Consider the following 27,270-nt stretch of genomic DNA (forward strand, 5'->3'; position numbering starts at 1 on the left):
AAGCAATGGTACATCTAGCAGCTGCAATCTCACAAGATATTAAGGTTGTTTCTTGTTAAATTTCATTATTTTGGAGCTTGGTGTGTCATTTGATTCAAATTCCCTTTGTTATTGTCTTGTTCTTATATAATAGAGAGGTCCCCATTTCCTTATCTAATCCTCAGGTAATGGATTAATTCATTTAGCCATGATATATGAGTGAACGCAGCTCTAGAGCAGTTGAGAGCAAAGAAATAAGAATCAGGTTTCTACTCAAGATAAAAGCAAACAGACATCTCAGTTTTCAGCTTCAATTTGGAGACCTGGAGATTTACCAAAGGTAGTTTGCACACATGAGCATCATGAGGAAAGTGAAGGAGAATCAGCTGGATTGCACAAAAGAGAGATCAGAATGCCTTTTAAAAATGAAGAGTTTAAAGAAATTGCCAGCCTTCTCAGACCTCACTTTTGGGGGGGGGGGGTTGATGGTTAACCCCCTAAACTAGGCACAGGAGCCCTGACATAACTTGAAAAACTACTCTCCTTTTTTCTGGCTATTTTCTCCTTAAAAAGGAGAAAGCCAGAAAAAGCCCTTTAAGCCCTTTAAGCCCTGGGATTCACAGAGCTCACTCCCTACAGAAGCTCAACCCAGAACACACTGTCATCTGCTGGATGTGGACCCTGGAAGGAAGAAGGAGTTGTTGTTGTTGTTGTTGTTGTTGTTGCCTTCAAGTCAGTTTTTGTCTCATGGCGATTGCCTAGGAATTCACTGCAATTTTCTTGGAAAGGTTTTTCCAAAGTGGTTTGTCCTTCCCTTCTTCTTCCTACAGCTGAGAGAGAGGGACTGTCCCAAGGACACCCAGCTGCTTTCACGTCCAAGGCGGGACTAGGAATCTTGAAAATCTTCTGAAATCTTTCCAGGGAAACTGCAGGGACTTGTCCAGGCAGTCGCCAGGAGTCAACACTGACTTAAAAGGAAAAGACAAAAAAGTACTCAGAATATTACTGTAAGGAATCTGGATGTAACAACATCTAAGGGCTTTGAGTTATATATGTGCATCTTGGAGATGGATTGTGGTTTGAAGAGGATGATGGCAGCAGGCAGCATACGTTGCTTCTTTCAGTACGAAAAAGGCCCAGAATGTCCTTAGCATTCTTGTTTTCCTTTTCAGAAATAGATCTAAATGGTTCCTTGCAGATTCCAGAGAGTTGGGATACTACTCCAAGATACTGAAAGAAGAAAAGCTTCCTGTATTATTGTTGTTTATCTGGCAATGATGCTTGAGGCATCTAAGTCCCTTTAAAAGAAAAAGAAAAACACAAAAGGGTTTTGGAAGAGTTTATGATGAGCCTTTCTTCCCTACAGACCAAGTAGATTCAGAAAATCATGGCCACATCACCAGCCGAGCAAAGCAGAGCCAGTTGCCCACTGTTAATGCTAGACAGCTGGCATTCTTCTTTGGTTCAGGGGGTGAGGATCAGTAGAGATCTGTTCCTTAGTGCAATTTTAGTCTTTATGGTCAGCAGATAGGACTATGGATCCTCTCTAGAGGTCCCTGTTGTGAGAGATGGATAAAATATGTTATTATTGACAAAGAAATAATAGCTTGAGCATGCTAAGAGTGCAGCTGTTTGAGAGATAAGGAAGTAGTGTTAAGGGTTATGGTTATCAAATAGTGGCAGATGGAGAGGAAGTTGTCTCCTTGTGTGGGACAATGTAAATACAAATTAATTTGGAGCATTCTTTATTAGTATAATGCAATTAGCTGAAACCTTGAGCAATTACCATAGATGAGGTGGGAGAGACCAGGAAGAAATCCTAGAGCAGCCGGAAAGACTGTACACCCAGAGTACCTTAGCCAATGGGGAAAAGGGGAAGGACTTGCGATCAGGAATGTATATAATTATGCCGGAGTGTGTATGTGGGTGTGGCTTCTTATTTGCAATGAAGTCCAGCAGCCTTTGCAAATGCTTCCAATAAACTTTACTTCTGACTAACCCAGAGGGATTTGTGATGCTTGTTTCACACACTGTCTCTCTTTTTCTATCTGCTGAAGAAAAGTGGTGCTAGATTCCTGTCATAGACCAATTCTGGTAGCCCTAAATGCATGGGGTTTGGACATCCATGTACACTTCGGTGAATATCTCCACTTCCTATTTTTCATGACCAGTTGCATCATTTATAGCACATTCAGAAAAGTTTGAAGATATTCTGGGAATCTCTATAAAATTTATCAAAGCAAGAGTGCTGAAGATAGGACCCAACTTGAACTTCTACGCCCTCTGACATTTAGCATCTCATGAGCATGCACAGATTTCAACTGAATGTGAATCTTATGAAAAACATTCTTCAGAAGTTACTCATCTCTTCTGATTACTTTTTCCCCCAAACCTCCTTTGGAATATGTCATTACAATAATTGGCCTCCTTGCACCCTGGGAATAAGCTGACAAACCTCTATGCAATACCAGGAAAAACATATATATTTTTTTTTCCCTTGCTGTTTTGAATAATAAAGAACTCTGGTGAGCTAATCATCTGCCTAGTCTTTCTTTCAGTTTGGTAATTCCCTGTAAAAGACAAGGGGACATTGCCAGTCTGCCACTTTAAGGCTAAATGATGCTTGAAACATTCTTCTTGAACTTAAGTCAATAGGTAGATGTTTGTTGTCAACCTTCTTGGCTTTCCAGCTGAATTCCGGCTGTTGAGTTGAGAATACTCCTCCAAACATGGGGGAAGTGAACAGTTTTTTTGCACAAAGATTTTCATATATTACAGTTGGGATGTTGGCATTAGGAATGCTTCCTATGAGCATTTGCAAAGTTAATTTTTCAAAAGGAGCTAGCAGTGACCCCAGTCCCTTTGTTCACAAATACCATGAACCAGGGGACTTGATTCTTGGTGGTATAATTTCTCACAGCTTTGTAGTTTCAGAGATGATCATGTTCAGAAGACACCCTTTTGAAGACATTTTTGTTGAATTTATGTAAGGAGTTGGATGCTTTAGACCTCTATTGTATCTCTGTCTTGGTAATCATCAGAAGTGTTGAAAGTGCAATTTGCTTCTTTTTTTCTTGGGGGAGTGAGATGGGGTGGGGTGGGGAAGTTCTGCTGCCAAATGATGTTTTCTTTCTTGTTTCACCAATATAGAGGAGGAGAAGGAGGAACTTGAGTATTACTGTTGGAAATAATATTCAGAGGCATATCTACAGAAAAAGACACACACGTCTATATCTATATCAGTTCTTGTAGAAGTCAAAATTGTTTAACAATTTTAAATCTTACATGTGGATCATTTTTCTGTGAAAGACAAGAGAGCCAAAGGCCCAATCTCTTTCACTGTCTTCTTTCCAAGAGGTAAAGGTGATAGATAGGTAATATTTATTTCAGTCAATGACCAGATAAAAGAAAACATATAAACTAACTACAACACAAAGCTTTCCAGCAGAAATTTCCAACTTGACAATTATTTAAATCTACGAAGGTAACCATTTCATACTACCTCTGAAAAAATCATCAAGTGTTTTATTTTAGGAAAACCAGAAGGATTTCTCATCTGTACAAAATCTCCCTTGGAACTCCTGAAATTTGCAGAGAAAGACAACTGCCTTCACATTAACTCCTTTTTTTTTAGGGAATGAGGAACATGATTAAAATTTAAAAATGGCTAGCATTAATGGTACCATGGATCTCCTGAGAAAATTTATACAACAAATTTTGTACAAGTAGCGTTAACGGTGGAATTGTATTTTTAATATTTAGCTGTTACCTTCCAAAGTAATGGTAGTGTGTATGTGGAAACATTTCCAATATATTTTATATAAAATCAGTAATCAACTCCAGAGTTATTAACCTTGCAAGTGGGTCTCTCAGCAATCAATTGTATTGAAAGGATTTAGCATTTTTCAATTGAATTGCAGGTTACTAACTCAGACCTATCAACACATCTTGGCTCTCGTATTTGCTGTAAAGGAGATTAATGGAAATCCCCAGATCTTAACCAATGTCACCCTTGGCTTCCACATCTATAACAACTATTTTAATCCAAAATTTACATATGCAGCTACAATGGAACTTCTCTCCACACCAGACAGATTCATCCCAAACTATAAATGTGGTTTCAAGAATAATCTGGTAGCTGTCATTGGAGGACCTAACTCCAATGATTTTCTTCACATAGCAACTATTCTGAGTCAATATAAGATTGCACAGGTATTTTTTTTTTTTTTCATGAACAGCAAAAAAGAAAAAACAAATTGAGGAAAATGTCCACAATTCCCTTTCCTGTTAGATAGGAAAGTTTTTGACATCTATGGGGTAGGTATTGGTAGGCTTCTATTATTTCTCCAGGAAAACTGGATAAATGACACATTCCTTTTTTCTTCACACTAACATATCCCTAACTAACTCTATTAAAAAGTGGTCATTCAATGTGAAAATTTTATTAAGATCAGGACCACATGATCCCAGTCTATTTCAAGCAACAGAATGATAGGAATAAAAGTGTGCAGTGTTTTACTGGGGGCAGGGGGAATGCATTTTTTCTGGAAACCACCCTTCTGTTTTCTCGCTTTCATTCTGCTTTTCCAATTGCATTCAATTAGCTTGCATATTCTTCTGCTCCAGAGGCGAATAGACCAAATCAAGCAGTTCCCTTCCACTGGATGTTCCCAAATGCTGATTATCAATATCATGGGATTCTCCAGATGTTACTATATTTCAAGTGGACATGGATGGGGATATTTTATATCAATTTTGGCAGTCAAACAGAATTATTACTTCGGAAAGTATTACCTTTCTTTTCACAGCATGGCATCTGTTTAGCGTTCATTGAAGAGTTACCTGGTGGGACAGTAGGTGAGTCTGAACTGTTTTTGGAAACAGCCCAGGCCAAAGCAAGCCTGGCCATGAAGAGCACAGCTAATACAGTGATATTTCATGGAGAATTTCAGAGTGCAGCATTTTTATGGTTTTTATTCAAACTTTCAGAAAGTGATGATATGGCAGGAAAAAAAGCAAAAGTCTGGATCATGACAGCGGATGTGGACTTTTCATCACTTCTATTTCAAAGAAGCTGGAGTGTTCATTTCCTCCATGGTGCTGTATCTCTGGCAATACATTCACAAGAAGTGTCAGGATTCCAGAAATTTGTTGAAATGAGGAATCCTTTATTTCATAGAAGAGATGGCTTCCTGAAGGAAATTTGGCAGCAGGTCTTTAATTGTCTGCTTCCAAACTCTACAAGTGACACAAAGGAAGGGAATGTCTGCACTGGCAAGGAGAAGCTGGAGACTCTCCCTGTAACCGTGTTTGAAACAAGGATGACTGCGCACAGTTACAGTGTCTACAATGCTGTCTATGCTGTTGGACATGCTTTGTGTGCCCTGTATTCATCCATAAACCAGCAAAGATCAGGGGTAACATGGAAACTTCTTCAACAGCAGTCATGGAAGGTAAATCAGCTTCTTGGAATAGTGCAAGATTTCTCACTATTTCTGTTGATGTAAAGCAAAATTGCAAACCTGCTTCGTTTAACTGATCCCTGTCAGATGTTTATGACCTGAGATCTTCATATTTCCATGAAGAAGAACCAATGTCTTCTTCATGTTGGATGTATATATTAAAATCTGTGGCTCAAGTATATTTGCAGAGCAAAAAGTTGGTTGAGCTGCCCTATGCTTTGTGTTCTACATGTATTTAACAACAACTCCTCCTCCTCCTCCTCCTCCTCCTCCTCCTCCTCCTCCTCCTCCTCCTCCTCCTCCTCCTCCTCCTCTTCTTCTTCTTCTTCTTCTTCTTCTTCTTCTTCTTCTTCTTCTTCTTCTTCTTCTTCTTCTTCTTCTTCTTCTTCTTCTTCTTCTTCTTCTTCTTCTTCTTCTTCTTCTTCTTCTCATCCACATCCACATCCACATCCTCATCCTCCTTCCTACAATTCCAGTTCCAGTTCCTAGCTGTTACCACTGCTTGTCCCATAAAGGTTATCTTGTCCCATTATGTTTGTAAGAATGGCTAATATTCATTGCAGATCTTTATTTGGTTTTTTGTTTGTACTATTTTTCACCAAGAAGAAATTGTGCAGGGGAATGCATCCTCTCTTATTTTCATATTGATCCTGTGATTAAAACATTTTCAGTTTTTCAAAAAGTATCCCCTTATAAAATCGTACCAACTAGATCTATGACTTCCTGAGTATGATGTCTGACAGATGTGTGTGTGTGTGTGTGTGTGTGTGTGTGTGTGTGCTGAAAATGATACCAGCCTCTTTTTGACCCTAAACTGTTACAATTTAGATTTTTCAAGGTATCTTTCCGTAAAAAGTAACCTTAGCCATCTAGTAACTGTTCAAAAACCCTTATACAGGCACAAGCTGGTTTAGTGGTTTTAAATATATTATGTAAGTCAAGTTAGGTTTGTAGAAGATTGAAAGGTTTTGTCCATAAGAAGTCAATAAACATTTTATAATATGTGGGAAATCTGTTGAGAGATTAAGTTGGCAAAACGTTATTAATCATTTTTTTAGAGTGATAAGAAGATTAAGTTCCACTTCTATGAAGACAATGATGCAGTCTTACTCTAAAGTACTGTAATAGTGCTGGGCATCTGTTTTCTTATTTATTTATTAATTTATTCATTCATTTATGTAATTAATTAATTTCTATGGTCACCCAATACAAACAAGTGATTCTGGGTGGCTTCCAATAATAAAATCAATTTAAACCAATTGCAAGCTTAATACAAAAAAGAAATATATATAGCAGCGGTAAAAAGTCATAACCGTACATGGTAATTTAATGAGGAAACAGAAGCCTTAACACACTTGAAATTGAAGGCTCTGCCACAGAACCAAGTCTTTAAGGCCTTATGAAAGGCCAACAGGGTCAGGCCATTCTAATTCCTGGAGGGAGAATGTTCTGGAGGGTGGGGCGATGGCAGAAATGGCACAACTCCATTCCTTGGCTGATGGGACCTGGAGCACGCCCAGACTACCAGACAAGTGGAAACAGCTGGGAGCAGACAGTCTCCCAGTTCCAAGCCATGAAGGTCTTCAAAGCAGAGACCGGAAAGCCCAAGTACCCAATTCAAACCTTGAATTGCCCCTGGAAGCATATGCAGCTCACAAATTAGTGGTGCTACATGTGCTGAATATCCGACACAATTTGCTACCCATGCAGATGCCTTCTGCACCTGCTGAACCTGCCAAATGCTCTTCTAGGGCAGCCTCATATAGACAGCACTGCAATAAACCAGACTGGAGGGCATGAGGGCATGAGAGGCTATGAGAGGAGCCTCATAGTCCATGAATGGGCACAACTGGTGCACAAACCAAAGGTGCGCAGAACCTCGCATAGCCATGGCTGCTACCTGCTGTTCCAGCAGGAGCTGTGAGTCCAAGACTACCCCTACAGTGTGCACTGGGTGCATCTGGGGTAATGCCATCCTATCCGGAAATAAAGGTGGAAAAACCTTGAGACCGGAAAGCCCAAGTACCCAAAGACACTCTGTCTTGCTTGGGTTAAGCTGAAGCCCATTGTGCCCCATCCAGACTCCTACAGCCTCCCAACACTGTGACAGAACATCCACTGCATCACTCAGGTAGCTTGGGGTAGAGATATAAAACTGGGTCTCATCAGAATAGTGATATCTCACCGCAAACCATTGAATTGCCTCACCCAGCATCTATGTATGTAGATGTTAAAGAATTGGAGAGAGAGGGCTGAGCCCTGCAGCACCCTGCAAAGTAGGGGCCCCGGCATGGACTTCTACCCTCCCCCCCATCAACATTGACTGGAAATGATCCCAGAGGAAGGAGGAGAACCAGCAAAACACAGTGCCACCCACCTGCAACTCCCAAAGCTGGTCCAGTAGGATCCCATGATTGATGGTATCAAAGGTTGCTGAATGGTGAAGGAGAGTGAGGATGGATGCATTATCCCCATCCCCCTCCTTCCAGAGGTCATGTGAGGAATGCAGTAGACAGCCAGATTCTCAGGAAGGAGGGAGTGCATTGCCGGAAGAAATGGGGGGAGGGAGACAAGAGGCAACACAGTCCAGAGCATCAGCATGGGAAAAGGAACAGACATAGGCGAATCACTCCCTAGAAACTCCCAAGGTTAGCATAGATTTAGTCCGGCAATCGTGTATATATAGTGTAAGCAATGAAAGAACTGAACTTGGTTGGACTGTATCCCTGTTGTTTTTGGTCATCAAAGAGTGTGACCAATGCTGTCTCAGTCCTGTCCTGGCCTGAATCCTGACTGAAAGGAGCCCAGATAATCTGCTTCATCCAGGGTCTTTTGAAGCTGCCCTGCGATCACTTTCTTTGCAACCTTCCCTAAAAAGGGGAGGTTGGAGATTGGATGAAAGCAGTCTAGACTAGTTGGGTCAAGCAATGGCCTTTTGAGGAGAGGGTGCACCACTGCCTTCTTCAGAGCCAGTGGGACCATCCCCTCCCTCATGGAGGAATTAAGCACCGCCCAGACCCAATCACAAGTCTGTCCTGGGCAGCCTTGACAAGCCAGGAGGGGCACGGACCTAACACAGAAGTGGCTGAATTAGCAACTACAAGAACCCTGTCCACTGCCTCAGGTTCAACAGTATCAAACTCCTTCTGGAGAACTGAACAAGACCCAGCCCCCGCAACCTCCACTGGTTCTGCCTTAAGGCTGGAGTCCAATGCAGGGCGAACCCAAGCAATTTTATCTGATATTTTCTGGCATTTATCATATTGGTAACATAAACATTTTGCAAAGTATTAACAATAAACCATCATACCATGCTTTTATCTCTTTCCCAACTTTTTCATCCTTGCTGTTCAGCTTCATCATTTTCTGAGAGGCATCTCATTTAATAACAGTGCTGGGGACAAGATTTCCTTTGACCAAAATGGAGAATTTGTAGGAGGATTCAATATAATAAACTGGGTCACGTTCCCAAACCAGTCCTTCCTTAGAGTTAAGGTTGGAACCATCGATCCAGAAGGACTCTCACATCAGATGCTGACCATTTCAGAGGATGACATCATCTGGCCCACCTGGTTCAATCAGGTAGAAACCATCTCATGTCAATACTGATTTATTACTTTACCCAATATTCCAAGGATGTTCACCTAACACAACTGCATTCTTTTCTGTTGAGTACAACTGACCAAGAGCTGAGCAAATCAGACCAATCAAAACATGTATTTATTTCGTATATTGTCACATGACTATTCTCATAAAATATATGGGTGTGCTAACAGGACCACTGCAGGCAACAGCTGAAACATCCAGGTGACTCATGGAGTAACAAGGAATCTCAGTCCATCTTCCTCTTGGCCTGATCACATCACTTTTATGAATCATGGGCCTGGAAGTATTCCAGTTTCTGCGTGCCATTTCAGCTGAGTCAGGAAACATTGGAGGGTGCACCACAATCTCAACATGTTACAGTCACAATCTGTGAATATTATTTCCAATACGTTAACATACTTTTATTTCTTTTATGAGCAGGTATCACCTCTCTCCCTGTGTAATGATTATTGCCCTTCAGGGTACCGAAAGACCCCAAAAGAAGGAGAAGCATTTTGCTGCTATGACTGCCTTCCATGTCCACAGGGAAAGATCACCAATCAGACAGGTAAGAGATGTTATGAAACATAGTGGATGTTCTTCATCATTTAGACATTGCACTGAATTTCCTAAACTTGTATAACATTCCACAACAAATTACACACTTTTACTGGACTCTATGAGCCTGCAAATAGTGGTTACAGGAATAGTGAATACATCTTATATTAAGGTTTTTTGGGGTCTTCTGCCTTAAAAGCATCTTGGAAGTCCTTCCAAGCTTTGGGTGAATTTGCAAAAAAGTTGACAAGCATATTTTTTATATAGTGTAGGATGGTTTCATAAATATCTTTGAGATATTTATTTCTTAAAAGAAATATTTGCAAAAAATAAAATGAACATTTGTCCATTATCATAATCCAAGCAGAAATGAAGTCCACAGGAGGACACTAGGCCAAAATTTAAAAAGATACTTTTATCATATATGTCTTTTATCTTCTCAGATTATTGGCCTCTCAACCATCTCTTGACTTTCTACTTCTGTTTGCTTTTCCAGATATGGACAAATGTTTCCAATGCCCAGAAGATCAGTATCCAAACCATAACCAGGATTTCTGCCTTCTCAAGTACATAACATACCTCTCTTATGAAGAAATGTTAGGAAGCAGCTTAATGACAGTGGCCATTATCCTTTCTTTGACCACCATTTCTCTACTAGGCATCTTCCTGAAGTACCACAACACTCCCATTGTCAAGGCCAACAACCGCAGCCTCTCCTACACCCTCCTCATCTCCCTCCTCTTCTCCTTCCTTTGTTCTCTGCTTTTCATTGGTCGACCAATGAAGATGACTTGTCTCCTTCGACAACTTGCTTTTGGCATCATCTTCTCACTGGCTGTTTCCTGTATGCTGGCCAAAACTATCACTGTGGTTCTGGCTTTCATGGCCACCAAGCCAGGATCAAGGATGAGGACATGGGTGGGGAAAAGACTGGCCTTTTCCATTGTACTTTCCTGTTCCCTTATTCAAAGTCTCCTTTGTACTGTGTGGCTGGGAATCTCACCCCCCTTCCTGGACTTTGACATGCATTCCTTCATCTCTGAAATCGTTGTGGAATGCAACGAAGGATCAGTTGTCATGTTTTGTTGTGTCTTGTCTTTTATGGGCTTCCTGGCTCTTGTCAGCTTTATTGCAGCTTTCCTGGCCAGGAAGTTACCAGACACCTTCCAGGAAACCAAATCTATCACATTCAGCATGCTGGTATTTTGCAGTGTGTGGCTGTCCTTTGTCCCTGCCTACATGAGCACCAAGGGGAAGTACATGGTGGCTGTGGAGATCTTCTCCATCTTGGCCTCCAGTGCTGGGCTCCTGACTTGTGTCTTTTTCCCCAAATGCTACATCATCATGGTGAGGCCTCACCTGAACAAAAGGGATCATCTAATAAAGAGAATTTGTTAAACCACATTTTGGGAGGGGCAATTGGGCAATCTTTGTCTAAAGTGGGATTATAATTATGAGCTGAATTTGTAGAGGCAGCACATTGGAAATTGACATCTGACATGCTCTATTTTCATGATATTTGAAATAATAAAATAATACAAGCCTAAAAGATAAACGTGTATGCACTGGGGTTTGCCCTCATTGGTTCTATTTATGGAACACTTAGAATCCATTGTAGGCTTAGAAGCTGCATTTTCACAATATACTAAGCTTGTTAGCTGTTAAACTCATTGTTTTATTTCTTGGTGCGTGTGTTTGTGTGTTTAATTTTAACTCCTTTTGTCAATGAATTATTTAAAGTTAAATAACAGCTAACTTCATTAACCATGTTAAGTGGGTTTTGTGAATGCGGTGCTAGAATGGTTAAAAGGAAGAAGGGATAATAGGTTTAAGCCATTCCCAGCTTAGTTCCCCCAAACTCTGATCCTCGGTTCTTCCAAGGTAGGGGACTGTCTCCCCTTCAACTCTCCACAACTGCCTATCCCACCCCCCATATCTGCCCTTTTTATTTATATGCACCTTGCCTTGCAGGGTGGCAAACAGCCCCATAACTGCATGGCTCTGCAGCTGCAAGAAGTGCAGAGCCACAGCTACCCCTGGAAACTGCAGCCACACCAGCCTGACTCAGCCCAGCTCCAGCCACCCTTGCCTCCCTGCAGTGTCTTTCACTGTCTTCTTGCTCCAGCTGCTGACAAGCGCGCCTGGCTAGGCCCTTCACGAGGCAGCTGCTGGTCATGCGAGGCCTTCTTCCCCTGGTCCTGCAAGGAAACCTCTGTGCGTGACCTTGGGAAGAAAGCCTCATGCAACCAACATAATATATAAAGTGATGTACTGAAAAAGAAAGAAGGCTAAACCATAATTTCTTGTGGAACTAACTCTTCTGTTCTCTTGCTGTCCTTCTATTACTCTTGAATTCGCTTACCTTGCCTATACTTCTGGTCCAGAGACCAATAGTCCCAATCAACCAGTTTATTTCTACTGGATGTCTCCAAATTTTGATTATCAGTATCATGGGATTCTCCAGCTATTACTACATTTCAAATGAATATGAATTGGAGTTTTTTATATGGGTATTGGCACTCAAACAGATTTATCGCTCCAGAAAGTATTGCCCTTCTATTCACAGCATGGCATCTATTTTGACTTCATTGAAAAGTTTCCTGGTGGGAGGATAAGAGAAATTGATGTGGTTTGGGAAGCTACCCTTGCAAAAATAAGCCTGGCCTTGAACAGCACAGCTAATACAGTGATCTCTCATGGAGACTTTCAGAGTATAACATTTTTGTTGGTGATACTCAAACACTCAGGCTTTGATAATGTAGCATAAAGAAAAAAGAAAACAAAAACAAAACAAGATCTGGATGATGAAAGCTGATGTGGACTTCACATCTGCTTTGTTTCAAAGCAGCTGGAATATTAATTTCCTCCATGGTGCTATATATTTGGCACCCCAATCTACTGAAGTGTCAGGATTTCAGAAGTTTGTTCAAATGAGGAACCCTCTTTGGCATAATGGAGATGACTTCTTGAAAGCTATTTGGTAGCATTTAATACTCTGCTTCCAAACTTTACCACTGAGACAGTGGAGATGAACATTTGTACTGAAGAGAAGAAGCTGGAGAGTCTCCCAGTAATTCCTTTTGAAGCAAGCATGACTACCCACAGTTACTGTGTCTACAATGCTGTCTATGCTGTTGCACATGCTTTGCATGCCCCATATTCCTCCTGACACAAGCCAGGATCAGTGCTGATGTGGAAACTTCTTGCATGAAAATCATGGAAGGTAATCTCTTGAGTGGAGTACTGCAGGACCTCCCACCATAACTGTTGATGGAACAGCATAGGTTGTAAATAATTCTTGTTTAACTGATCCTTGCCAGATATTTGAGCCCATAGCTCTTTTTTTTTTTCCCATGAGAAGAACTAATCTCTGTTCTGACTCAGTTTTTCTGGGGTTCCTGCCTCATGCATATGTGCAGAGGAAAGGGTTAGATTGGGCTGTCCCATGCTGTTTCTTCTGTCTACTCTGAATTAGCATTTTGGATTTCATTTCTGGAAATATTTGAGCTTCCAGTTATCCGTCAGTATAATGCCAATTGTGTAAACATTTACTCTGAGCTGGTTTTGTATTATTTTCCCTTATTACATTAAAGTACAGTAACCTCTTATCCATCTGTCTCCTGTATGCAGTCCTTGGTGCTCTCTGAGCTTGGTTGTTTGCTTGCAGACGTTTCATTACCCAACTAGGCCCCATCATTGTAAATACAGTTTACAAGCTGATGGCATTCATACAAATCAGCCATTGACAGAGACATAGAAATAAATCACAATAAAAAAACTAAGAAAGAAACAAATGGGCCAAAACATATCCTGTCAGGCAGGCTACACCCAGATAAGCAGGGATTAACAGCAGACAAACAATCAAGCATAAACAATACCCTAATCAAGGAACTGTCAAGGAGAAAACCAAACCACCACCAACACAGGAGGGGCAAACTACTATTTATCAATAGGAAGCAAACCCCATACTCACTTATACTGATGGAGTTACCTAGTTGGGTTATCTGCAAGGGAAGAACCAATCTTAGAGAGGACCAAGGACACCATAATTCAACCCTGAGCTACATATATTCTCTTCTATTATCTCCTCTACCTTTGGAAGAATAGTAAAGCTGCTTGCTTGCATTTATGTATTTATGTATTTATGTATTTATGTATTTATGTATTTATGTATTTATGTATTTATGTATTTATGTATTTATGTATTTATGTATTTATGTATTTATGTATTTATGTATTTATTTATTTAAATGAACATTTCATTTGTTCATTATTTAAATGAACATTTCATTTTAGTTCATTTTAGACTTGGGAATGTGGGAATGAATCCTGTCTCACTTTTACCCAGATTTTCTGATCTATGAGATTTGATCCAGCAGCTGTACAAGTTCCTTATAAATACATAAGCTGGACTGAAGGTGAAAAATTTCTGCATTTTCCTATTGCTCTGGGTTGTTCAAATTAACTATAACTGACTAAAATAAATATCTATACATTTAGTTTTCCCAGTTATGGGAAGGACTGCTTTGTTCTGATGTTCCATCGAGTTGTAGCCAACTGGAGGCTATTTGAGTAGAAGTTCTGCAAGCTGTTTTCACAGGTACATTCCTGTAACTTCCAGGTTGCTCTCTATCCACCTCATGCATAGCTGGCCTCTTCTTCTCCTGTCCATCTTGCCCAACATTATACTGTATATATATAAAAATTCCCCTCTTACCCCTATGGGTGCTATGTGTCTTCCTCAATCTCAGGTCGTCTACCAGAGGTCTGGGAGTTTGAGGGTTCTGTGCAGTATCTTAGCTGTTCCTAGCACTGCACTTTTCTGGACAGAGAGCTCGGATGTTGTTCCTAGGATCTGTTCAAGCCACTCTCCCAGCTTAGGAGTCATAGCCCCGAGTGCTCCTACCACCACTGGGACCACTTTGGCCTTGACTTTCCACATCCTCTCTATTTCCTCCTTCAGGCCCTGGTACTTCTCCAGCTTCTCATGCTCCTTCTTCCTGATGTTGCTGTCACTTGGCACTGCTACATCTATCACTACCACTGTCTTCTGGTCTTTGTCTACTAATATACTGTACTTTGTCTACTAATATACAGTCAGGTCCAGAAATATTGGGACATCGACACAATTCTAACATCTTTGGCTCTATACACCACCACAATGGATTTGGAATGAAACAAACACAATGTGCGTTAACTGCAGACTGTCAGCTTTAATTTGAGGGTATGTACATCCAACTCAGGTGAACGGTGTAGGAATTACAACAGTTTGCATATGTGCCTCCCACTTGTTAAGGGACCAAAAGTAATGGGACAATTGGCTTCTCAGCTGTTCCATGGCCAGGTGTGTGATATCCCCTCAGTACCCCAATTACAATGTGCAGATAAAAGGCCCAGAGTTCATTTCAAGTGTGCTATTTGCATTTGGAATCTGTTGCTGTCAACTCTCAAGATGAGATCCAAAGAGCTGTCACTATCAGTGAAGCAAGCCATCATTAGGCTGAAGAAACAAAACAAACCCATCAGAGAGATAGCAAGAACATTAGGCATGGCCAAAATAACTGTTTGGAACATTCTCAAAAAGAAGGAACGCACCGGTGAGCTCAGCAACACCAAAAGACCCGGGAGACAACAGAAAACAACTGTGGTGGATGACCGAAGAATTCGTTCCCTGGTGAAGAAAACACCCTTCACAACAGTTGGCCAGATCAAGAACACTCTCCAGGAGGTAGGTGTATGTGTGTCAAAGTCAACAATCAAAAGACTTCACCAGAGTGAATACAGAGGGTTCACCACAAGATGTAAACCATTGGTGAGCCTCAAAAACAGGAAGGCCAGATTAGAGTTTGCCAAACGACATCTAAAAAAGCCTTCACAGTTCTGGAACAACATCCTATGAACAGATGAGACCAAGATCAACTTGTACCAGAGTGATGGGAAGAGAAGAGTATGGAGAAGGAAAGGAACTGCTCATGATCCTAAGCATACCACCTCATCAGTGAAGCATGGTGGTGGTAGTGTCATGGCGTGGGCATGTATGGCTGCCAATGGAACTGGTCCTCTTGTATTTATTGATGATGTGACTGCTGACAAAAGCAGCAGGATGAATTCTGCAGTGTTTCGGGCAATATTATCTGCTCACATTCAGCCAAATGCTGCAGAACTCATTGGACGGCGCTTCACAGTACAGATGGACAATGACCCAAAGCATACTGCAAAAGCAACCAAAGAGTTTTTGAAGGGACGGAAGTGGGATGTTATGGAATGGCCAAGTCAATCACCTGACCTGAATCCCATTGAGCATGCATTTCACTTGCTAAAGACAAAAGTGAAGGGAAAATGCCCCAAGAACAAGCAGGAACTGAAGACAGTTGCAGTAGAGGCCTGGCAGAGCATCACCAGGGATGAAACCCAGCGTCTGGTGATGTCTATGCGTTCCAGACTTCAGGCTGTGATTGACTGCAACAGATTTGCAACCAAGTATTAAAAAGGGAAAGTTTGATTTATGATTATTATTCTGTCCCATTACTTTTGGTCCCTTAACAAGTGGGAGGCACATATGCAAACTGTTGTAATTCCTACACCGTTCACCTAAGTTGGATGTACATACCCTCAAATTAAAGCTGACAGTCTGCAGTTAACACACATTGTGTTTGTTTCATTCCAAATCCATTGTGGTGGTGTATAGAGCCAAAGATGTTAGAATTGTGTCGATGTCCCAATATTTCTGGACCTGACTGTATATGTATATTTTTCCATAGATACATCAATCAATCTTCTTGATGTGTCCAAAGTATTGCAGTTTTTGTATTATGATTCTTACTTCCAATCAGCACTCTGCCTTAATTTTCTCCAATACTGAATGGTTCTCTTGGCTGCCCAAGGAATGCAAACAAGTTTCTCTAAGCCCCATAGCTCAGAGGAGACCATATTTTTTTCTCTCATCCTTAACAAGAATCAACCCCTCCCATTGGCATGTCATGACAAGGAATGCTATTGAGCTGACCATTCCTACATTTTGTCTTGACTGGAATGTTTTGGATTTTCTTGAATTTACCTACCCCTCCCCCATGTTTGTTTTTTTGTCCATTTTTATCCTTTTCCAAATCTCTTCTGCACAACTGCTATCTTGATTAATTCTGGGGCCTGGAGAAATTTCTATTGTCTCCAGGTTGATCTTAAATTATTGGAGTTTTTCAGTTGACATCATCTTTGGTTTTTTTATGTTTAGATACAGCCATGCCTTTCATTCTCTGTTTAAAATGATTGTTCTTAGGTTTTCTTCAGGTCCTGCAGCCAAGGTAATTTCCTTCACATATCTCAGGTAATTAACAATCCTTCCACTATTTTGAAACTCACCTTTAGTTCTTCCAGAACTGTGGCCCTTATGTAGTATGCAGTACATAGACTGAGGAGGGGTGTTAATAAGATGTAGTTTTATGTAACTTCTTTTCTGATGGTAAGCCATTCAGTATTACCAAATTATGTTCTCACTGTGGTTTCCTGGGTAATGTAGAGATTTCTTCTGAAAAGAATGAGATATTTGGGTATATTCATTACTTTGAGAATCTTCTAAAGTCTTGAATGATTAATACTGTCAAAAACTTTGGAGTTGTAAAACAGAAGTAGAGATCTTTTGTGCATCATCTTGCAGTTTCCACTGTCCACTTAATATTAGCTATATGGCCTTGTGTTCCTCTGTTCTTTCTGAAGCCTGAATATTCCCTCTCTATATAGGCTGTAATCTCTTCTGCAGAATTTTCAGCAGTAATTTGGTGGCATGTGGCATTAGATCTATCGCCTTGTAATTTAAGCATTCCTTTAAATCTTTTTCTCCTTCTCCTTCTTCTATATAATAGGCAAATCTCTGCATTTTCCTAATTGTTAGATTGAAAGATATTATCCCAGAAAAAGGTTTTACAAGGTATTAAATATAGGCTACCATAAAAAGATATACATTCTCATCTCTTTCACAGTCTTTTCCTCCTTTCTCTACAGCTTCTCCAGTTTCTGAGGTGTGGAACATTTAATACCACTGCTGGAGACAAGATTTCCTTTGGTGAAAATGGTGCATTTGTAGGAGGATATGATATAATAAATTGGGTGACATTCCCAAACTAGTCCTTTTTTAAAGTTGGAACTATAGATGCAGAAGGACTCTCACATCAACTGCTGACCATTTCAGAGGACAACATCATCTGGCCCAGCCCATTTAATTTAATCATTTGGCAGTGCACAGCAAAAGCCCAGTCCAGCCCTGCCCTGCCCAGGAGCTGTTGGTAAAGGAAACTTTTGGAGCAAGAACACAGCAAAGGTCAGCTGGGGTGGCAGAGCACAGGGCAGAGCACAACCCTAACTCAAGAGGGCATAGATGGGGGGGGGGGAGATAGATAGCTGGTGGGAGTTTAAGTGCCTCTTGGGTTGTGAGTATGGGTGGGCTGCCAAGTGCCCAAATTTTGATCACAAGACCGTGGGGGCACTCCGATGGCTGTAACTTTGGGCACAGGTCCTAAGTCTATTTTTTCAGCACTCTCATAATTTCAAATGGTCGCCGAACGAATATTTATTATGAAGGACTGTCTGTAATAACTGCCCTTCTAGTTACAGGAAGAACCAATTAGAAGGAAAACCATTTGGCTGGTATGACTGTGTTCCATGTCCTCTGAGAAAAATCTCAAATCAGACAGGTAAGAGATATGCTGAAATATATTGGATATCCTTCAGCAGATAGACATTAATTATAAACACCCATTTTCCTAAGCATGTACAACTTTTCACAACTGAGCAGTCCTATTTCTACTGGAAAAAGAGGAATCTATGAACAAATCATTTTCACTTTAAACTTCTTTCTCTCTTGTGATTTAATGTAAGATAGAAGGTTGCAAAAATAATGCTTAGGAGGTATATTGAATAGCTCTTCTACAAAGGCTCTTTGACTCCTTTGCCTGAACCACATTTGAAGCCTTTCCAAGCTTTAGCTGAACACCAACAAAAGTTGACATCCCTCTTCCCTGCAAACCACAAAAAACCAATGGTAGGATGGATTCATAAATAGATCTGAGACATACATGCTTCTTAACAGTATAATAATAAAGTCTTGCATAAAAAGATGAAATGGAGTCCACATGAGGACACTACATCATCTCACTTAAAATAAACTTACAATATGTGTCTTTAAATTATAATCCTCTGACTGGTTGATTCCCAACCATTTTAAATATTCAGTCTGGCTAGAATCAAATGACATACAGTAACATCTGTGTCAAAGTTACTGGCAGCGGGTGCAGCAGGGCACAGGGTCCTGTTAACTGTCTAGTTCTGTCAATGTCAGAGGGGAGTTCTTGTCTTCAGCACTGCTAGAATCTCTAGCAATAAATCTCAATGCTTTGGCTCCAGTAGAATGTCTAAGTCCTGCTGACATGAAAGGATAGCAAGGGTTACCTTCACCACAGGAACATTTCACTATGCAAGAAGAAGACAAGTTAAGGTGGGTGCCTCACCACATTCAAGAAGTGGTAAATGAGAAAGTGAAGCAACTTAAGCTTTACACTCCAAAAAATTTTGAATAGGATGAGTGTTTAGTGAGTTGAGTAACATCTATGGATTACCTATTTATCTCAGTTTCAGAGAGCAACTCTGATTAATTAACCTCCCTGTATCATTCTCCATATCTAAAGGTAAAGTTGCAACCTTCTACATTATCTATCAGAACCTCAGAAACAGCTGAAAAACTGTTGAATCTGCAGGTTGGTTTTGATTGAGTTTGTTTAGCAGCCATCCTGTTCTAATTTCTCCCTTCCAAGTCCTCACTTTAAGTCAACATACTTTTAATTGGGTGATTCAAATATTCTTTGATCATCAAATCAAAGCAAGAGCACCAAGTGAGAAAAAAATTCTTTGTTCAAAGTTACATAGAAAATTTGTAGGAAATGACAGCTTCGTGTTTACTTCTGTCTCTTGTGAATATGCCCAAGAATGGATCTGAAGCAGTAAACATATTTTCTTCTCCCCAATTACAAAAATGCTAATCTCAATTACAGGACAACTAATCACATTACCTGGGATTTCTCCATTGCTTTTCCATCCCCTTGCAGGCTCATTGCCAGTAACAAGGAGCTATTGATCAAGACGGATAGAAGCTTTAAATACAACCAGTGACGTTCAGAGTTGGGGCAAAACAGAGACATGCTGTTCTATCCCCTTAGGGTATGACAGTGTAATCTTTGCTGCCTGTTTGGAGCTTGAGAAAGTTACAGAAATGATTGTATATAGGATTGCAATATTTTTAATGTTGCTAATGGTCTTCTTTCCTGAAAGTGTTGGCAAAGTTCGCTTTATAAAATGCACACATGATGAGCTAAAGCAGCATCTTCCTCAATATTATCAACCAGGAGACTTCATTATTGGTGGTGTCATTTCTCAAGCTTTCCTTGCTGTAACAGAGATCACCTTCACAAGCTATAGCTTTCAGGACTTTATTGTTGGAGAAGTGTAAGGAGCTTGATATGTACAAACTGTCTGACACCGCGTTGTTCATGTTCTTCTAAAATTATCTGCCACTCTTACTTACTATCCAAAGTTTATGCAATGCACAAATCAGTATTTCATGTAAAAATCCCCATCTTTTCTGATGGTTGCATCATTCATTCTGCTATCCTAATGTTTGATAGCATGCAGATTAATTAATAGAGAATGTGTAACAATAGCTACATAGCACTTCAGTTTGGAGAAGTTCCATGCCCTCTCTCTTTGCCCTACAACTATTAAAGGATGATTTTATTAGGAAATACATGTTCTACTCATGATGTCACATGTCTCCCTGATGGTAGTTATGATTTGTTAATTTCATTTCAGATTATTGACTCAGACCTACCAACATATTTTAGCCTTGGCTTTTGCTGTAAAGGAGATCAATAGAAATCCAAAGATGTTACCCAATGCGACTCTAGGCTTCAACATCAATGATAACCTTTTCACTGAAAGATATACTTATGCTGCTGCAATGGACCTTGTCTCTACATCAAACCGATTTATCCCTAACTATAAATGTCATTTCCAGAATGAGCTGGTAGCAGCTATTACAGGACCAAATTCAATGCAACTTCTTGACATGGCAAAAATCTTGACCTACCACAAGCTTGCGCAGGTAAGCAGTGTCCTTAAACCCTTGCTCTTCTACTTCCATTGTAATTACTTCCTTACGAAAAATGCGTATTCATAAAGATTTACAGAGCAAACCTCTTAGGAGAAAAATCTGGGTTACTCAACCTACATTCTATTTAGGTAGAGAAATCTTCAAGTGGCAAGAGAATACTTGCACAATACAAACCATGATCTTGATTTCCTGTAGGTCTTAGCCTTTCTTGTCCCCTCCCTTTTCTTCAGTTTGCATACAACTCTGCTGCAGAGACAGATCTCCAAGGGCAAGCCCGTTTTTTCCACTGGATGTTCCCCAATGCCGAGCGTCAGTGTCGTGCGACTCTCCAGCTCTTGTTGCATTTTGGTTGGACGTGGATAGGAGTGTTTTACGTTAACATTGGCAACACTGCAGAAGTGCTCTTTCGGAAAGTGCTTCCCATGTTTTCCAAAAGGGGTATCTGCTTTGAGTTTGTTGAAGAAATGCCTAGTGGATATTTCAGCGGCAACTCTGAAAAAGTGGATGAGACCAAGCGAATATTAACGCGTGCCTTCAACAGCAGAACAAAAGTGGTATTCTTTCATAGTGAATTTCAAAGTCTTCTTAATTTAAGGGTTTTGCTTAAACTTTCAGAATTCGAGGATGTATCACATGACACAAAGCTCTGGATTATGTCGGCCGATACTGATTTCTCATCTGTTCTCCTTCAAAGAAATTGGGATATTGATATCATCCATGGGGTTATATCCCTTGCAATTCATACAAAGGAGGTTCTGGGATTCCAGAATTTTGTTCAGATGAGGAACCCCACTTTAGATAAGGAAGATGGGTTTCTAACCCAATTCTGGCAGGAGACATTTGATTGTTTGCTCCCAACCTCCATGCAAGAAAGAGAGGATGAGATGATCTGCACTGGGGAGGAGAAACTGGAGAACCTCCCAATGACTGTGTTTGAAATGGGAATAACTGCCCACAGCTACAGTATCTACAATGCTATCTATGCTGTGGCACATGCTTTGCATGCCCTGTATTCATCTGTAAGCAATCAAGGACTGAAGCAGAGACAGAATCTGCCATGGAAGGTAAGCCCTTGAGAAGGATAATGTGGAACATCCACCCTTCCTGAAACTGGTCCCTGCCAGAGGGAATGGACCACAATTCCATGTATTTCCAGGCAGAAAGAATATGACTATGCGTGCTGGGCATTGTGGGTGTTCTTATCACTGAATAAGGAGAGACATCTCTCCTGTTAGCTCTGTAGTGCTCATAGCATCCACATCCAGTTTATTCTAGACACATTTATTCTAGAGTTGATGTGATTGTTTCCATGAAACCAATGAGTTATAGCTTTTTATGTTCCATTGTCCAGGATCACCTATGTCTGGCTATACCTGGATAAGGGTGATTGTACATCTTCTTTGCTTTGATGTATATTAGTCTTGAAGTTCTCCCTGCACTAATGGAGCATAAATGAATGCAACCTTGTTTTGCTCCTGCTGAACCTTTTAAATCCCGATGTAGCTAGTTTTGAATTTATCTTGTTACCCAATACCCGAGTTTTGGTCAAGGAATATGGGAACAATTCAACCTCCCAATTTCACTGGGTTGGAAGAAAGATTAATGTATTGCTATTTCCTTCTGTTTTCATTTTCAAAGGCTGTGATGCAACCAGTATATATATTTAAATTAGATTTCTTGGTTATAATACAAATACAACACTCTGGTATGGCCATGTTCTCTCTCTCTCTCTCTCTTTTTTCTTCTTTTTCTTTTTTCCTCTCTCTCTCTTCTTCTCTTCTTCCCCCTCCCCCTCCCCCTCCCCCTCCCCTTCCCCTTCCCCTTCCCCCTCCCCCTGCCCTCCTCCTCCTCCTCCTCCTCCTCCTCCTCCTCCTCCTCCTCCTCCTCCTCCTCCTCCTCCTCCTCCTTCTTCTTCTTCTTCTTCTTCTTCTTCTTCTTCTTCTTCTTCTTCTTCTTCTTCTTCTTCTTCTTCTTCTTCTTCTCATACTACAAGCTAAAAACTACTTCTAGTTTCAGGCATAAATTGTACAATATTTCAGGCACATATACAGTTAATCATTATAGAGAATGTGGCAATATTGATCTTCCACTGAACATTTCTGTTAATTGCATTATAAGATTCCTTTAAACACACACACACACACACACACACACACAGAAACCTCGTTACATATCATACATCATATCAGCCCACATAATTATAGACTCTGATATGAAGAAGTTGGTTTCCATCATATGACCTTTTTTCCCTGTCTTGTATTTAGCTCCACCACTTTCTGAGAAGTGTATCATTTAATAACAGTGCTGGGGAAAGGATTTCTTTTGACTCAAATCAGGAATTCCTTGTGGGATTTGATATTATGAACTGGGTTACATTTCCAAACCAATCCTTTGCTAGAGTCAAAGTTGGAACGATCGACCCGTGGGCACCTCCTGGCAAGCAGCTGTCTGTTTCTGATGATGACATTGTCTGGCCCAGTTGGTTCAATCAGGTAGAGCTCCTATCATTTGATGTCTAGTTTAATTCTTTTCCCAGTGTTGCAATGTAGCTGGATCTTCATGGAAAGAAATAGCGTTGTTTCTCATCAAGTAACACTTTTAGTTTTTTGTTTTCAATCAAATTTTGACCTAAGGCTTAAAAAAAAACACCTGGAAAAAATCTAGTACATTACTTCTCTATCCCTTTTCTCCTGTAAACGTTGTAGGAGAGCCTGACCTGTTGGAGAACATTTCAAATGTTCTTTGCTGGAGAATATTTCAAAAATAGCCTCCTCAAATTCCAGATTCTAGAACACAATAAAGATTCCTTATGCCCTTTATACTCCATCTATCTCTGTAATATTCTGCAATATTGCTTGGTTGTAAATTTATAAAGTGAACAAACCGCTCAGGTCCGCTTTCAGTATTCCTCCCTTGTCACATCTGGAACCTAATAAATCAAACAATACTACATCATTTCCTTAAGCATAAAGGGCAAAAGCAGCCATTTCTGTAGGTATTTTGACTTCTGAAAATTATCACAGATTTATGTCTGTGCCCATTTCTGCATTTTTAACAAAGAATGGGATGGCTTTAAGGGTGCTGTTTGTACTCACCCCTTTAAAAGCCACCCAGAGTCACTCATTGCAATGGGCTGCTATAGAAATCAAAGAAATAAAGAAATAAAAATTTCCATATCCATAGACAGAATTAGTAGGCCAAAGTATATCAGGAAATATTAAAATGACCAAAAAAAAAAAGGCAAAATTAATCCTAAATAAATGTGGGAGGGGGGGAGTGAAGGGAGAGATGGCATTCTCTACTCATGCTCTAAAGGATTCTTAGTTTATGACTTCATGTACATGAAAAGAAGAGATTTTATCCCCTGGATTGGTCAGAATTTGAGTTTGCCTCAGAGATGTGCTTTCTGCTACTGCTTTGACTAGTTCTAGGCACAGCTTTAGACAAGGCTGTATTCTTATAGCCAGGTATGCTCTTAAAAGGGCAGAAGCTTTCTTGAATATTGCTGATAGATAGTTCAGAGGGCGTGCACAATTTCCATTCTCCCTGTTGCCTTCCTCACCTTTGTCTCTTCATGTCACACAAGTGAATCCAGTTGTCAATGTTTTCTCCTGTGCATCTCAGGGTTTTGGGCTGTTGGTGGGCCCAGTTTCAACCCTCACTGCAACCCATCTCGAAAGCTTGTTTTCTGAATGGCTTACCATCTTCTTCTTTCACTTGTGGAAGGTGCAACCTCTTTCCCTGTGCAGTGATAAATGCCATTCTGGTTACAGAAAGACCAAAATTGATGGGAAACCATTTTGTTGCTATGATTGCACTCCATGTCCAGCAGGGAAGATTTCAAACCAGACAGGTAAGAGAAATTGCAAGGGAGAAAGCATTTGAACCATTTGCGCACGCACAGACACACACACACACACAATTTATTTATTTATTTATTTATTTATTTATTTATTCATTCATTTATTTATTCATTTATTTATGCTTTTCTATATGGTATCACTATACAAAGCAAACAGAAAATGAGATCCAAAGTCAGAGAAAGAGAGAAAAGAAATAAGAAAAGGAAGAAAACATACAATTCTGCCTTCCAGCCGTCTTTCTTTCTAGTAATTATCATCTTAATTTTTCCCCCTCAAGTTCCTATATTCTGAATCCTGAATCAGTCGCATTTTTTTTTTTTTACAAAGGCAGTCTCAAAGAACCAGATTTGTTACTCCCCCCCCCCCTTTTCACCCAAATTTAAGTTTTTGGATGTTAAAAACAAACATTTACTGACCTTTGTACAAACAGGTAAGAGAAATTGCAAGGCAGAACCCATTTGAACCATTTGCGCACACACACACACACACACACACAGTTCATTCATTCATTCATTCATTCATTCATGCTTTTCTATAGAGTATCATTATACAAAGCAAACAAAAAATGAGATACAAAGTCAGAGAAAGAGAGAAAACAAATAAGAAAAGAAAGAAAACATACAATTATGCCTTCCAGCCATGTTTCTATTGAGTAATTATCATCTTACTCTTTTTCCCCTCATTTTCCTATATTTTGAATTCTGAATCAATCACATTTTTTTTTACAAAGGCAGTATCAAAGAACCAGATTTCTTGCTCTCCCCCCCCCACCTTTTCATCCAAATTAAAATTTTGGACATTTGTACAAATTGTCCCAAATTCCCAAATTCATCCCAAATTTACAAATCCATTCTATTTTTTTTAAAAAAATCTCTAATCAAGGAAAAATATGTTCGGGAATTCTTAATAAGCGACCTAATAAGAATTTAAGTTTCTCTTATATTACTAACTCCTTTTAGGAACGTGCCCCAGAATTGATGTTAATGTTTATCTAGAAAGTAATATATTTGAACTCTCCATGATCCAGGAAATCTTAAAATCCCATGACAGGATACTAATTTTTGTTCAGAAATAAAATAAAATAAAACAACTTAAATTTTCTGAAAACGTTACCTACAGATATGCAAAAATGTGCATTGAATTAAGTCTTACAGAGAAATAGCTAAAAATATTATTTATTATTCAGCATATTTTGAGATAGCCACATTCAATTTTTTCCTCTCAGCTAGGTGATTTCCCCACAGAGTTATGAGAAAAAAGGCAGTTTTTGATGAAGGATGGCTCAAGAACACCTAACTATTTTATCTTGCTGTCTGCCAAAGATTTCCAAAAAAGACGTTGAGTCTTTGCCTCCCTTGGGTTCCAGGTTTGACATGTAATTGGAAAAGATTGGTGCATAGTCAGCACATTCTAATCTTCCTTATAGGCTGTTCTGCATTAAATATGTGCTGTGCAGAAAATGCAGCCCGAGAATTACATCCCCCCACCCAAATATTGACTTTTTTTTCTTCCAGAGCCCTTCATGCATAGATGCCTTTTGGAGGATTAGATCAAACTTTTCAAGGGCCAGGATGAAAAGAATGTCAACAGGCAACTGCCATTTAGATTGAATTGTGGGAATCAGAAAGCAAGCTTATCATTTTGCAATGAAAAAGAGGGCACAGGTTTTGAATCCAAGAGGGTATAAAGTGGAGCATCAGCTTTAAATGCCAGATGGTATCAACTGGCAGAAACAGCTTTAGCTGTAGTGTTATAATTAATTTTAAAAATTAATTTTAAAAAATCTATCTTTACCATGCCATATTGAATTTCTAGGAAATTTCCGTCAGCGTCGAGGTTGCCCAAGGGATCTGGACACCAGCTGAATTACACATTTTAATGAGATAAAGGGGGTTATTATTAAATATATGTTTTTAAAAAAACATTACATTCCATATTTTTCCATATTTTCATACATATATCATGTTTTCATATTACTAATATATTTATTTATTTATTTATTATTAAATTTATATGCTGCCCATCTTCCCCAATGGGTGACTCCTAATATATAATTTTGGTTTTGGCTTTCCTTTACATTTTGACTCTATATACATTTTAAAGTATTCCCAACACAGCAGGAAAAAGCTACTTTAATCTTATACTAGCATAGACTTTCACTGCTGGTCTGTGTTGCAGCAATCAGAAAGCACCTTGGCTAAAATCAGAAGTTAGGACATCTGGTTGGAAGGACAGGAGCCCAGTCAGTCCCTCCTCAGTTTCCTTCGGGTTGTAGAGCAGACTCCCTTGCCTCTGAAGATGCCAACCACAGTTTCCAGTAAAATGTTAGGAAATCTCTCCTCTAGACTATGATCCCTAAACCCTGAAGCCCAAGACTGCCTGCTTTAATCTTGGGGGAAGCAGCTTGCTCTGTCCCTTTTCAGGGAAGTCAGAAGTCAGGAGATGCTGTTTTTCTGCAATGGGGTTGGTTCTCCATATAAGCCTCTGTGGTATGTTTGTTGGGCTCCAACTTTATCCACCTTCCAGAAACACCTGAAAATTGAATTTTTCCATAGGGTATTTAGGTTTGATGCCAGGTATTGTTTTGGGCTCTATGTGTATTCCTCTTTTAAATTATGATGATGATATTATTTGTTTTTCTTACTTGTGAGCTGTTAAGGGTCTATGG

At 39.9% G+C, this 27,270-nt stretch overlaps 1 protein-coding gene across 1 annotated transcript; it reads left to right on the plus strand.

Annotated features, from left to right (window-relative positions):
* The first annotated feature begins 4,047 nt into the window (after positions 1-4,047).
* LOC103050988 (vomeronasal type-2 receptor 26-like) lies at positions 4,048-10,982 on the plus strand. The gene is made up of 4 exons (XM_088144033.1): positions 4,048-4,191; positions 4,788-5,432; positions 9,468-9,594; positions 10,081-10,982. The coding sequence occupies exons 1-4, from the start codon at positions 4,048-4,050 to the stop codon at positions 10,980-10,982; spliced, it is 1,818 nt and encodes a 605-aa protein (XP_088000159.1).
* The last annotated feature ends 16,288 nt before the right edge of the window (positions 10,983-27,270 follow it).

The sequence above is a fragment of the Python bivittatus genome, unplaced genomic scaffold, assembly GCF_059951505.1.
Source record: "Python bivittatus isolate LINGU-HERP-01145 unplaced genomic scaffold, Pbiv_v1 ctg000430_np1212, whole genome shotgun sequence".
Lineage (NCBI taxonomy): Eukaryota > Metazoa > Chordata > Lepidosauria > Squamata > Pythonidae > Python > Python bivittatus.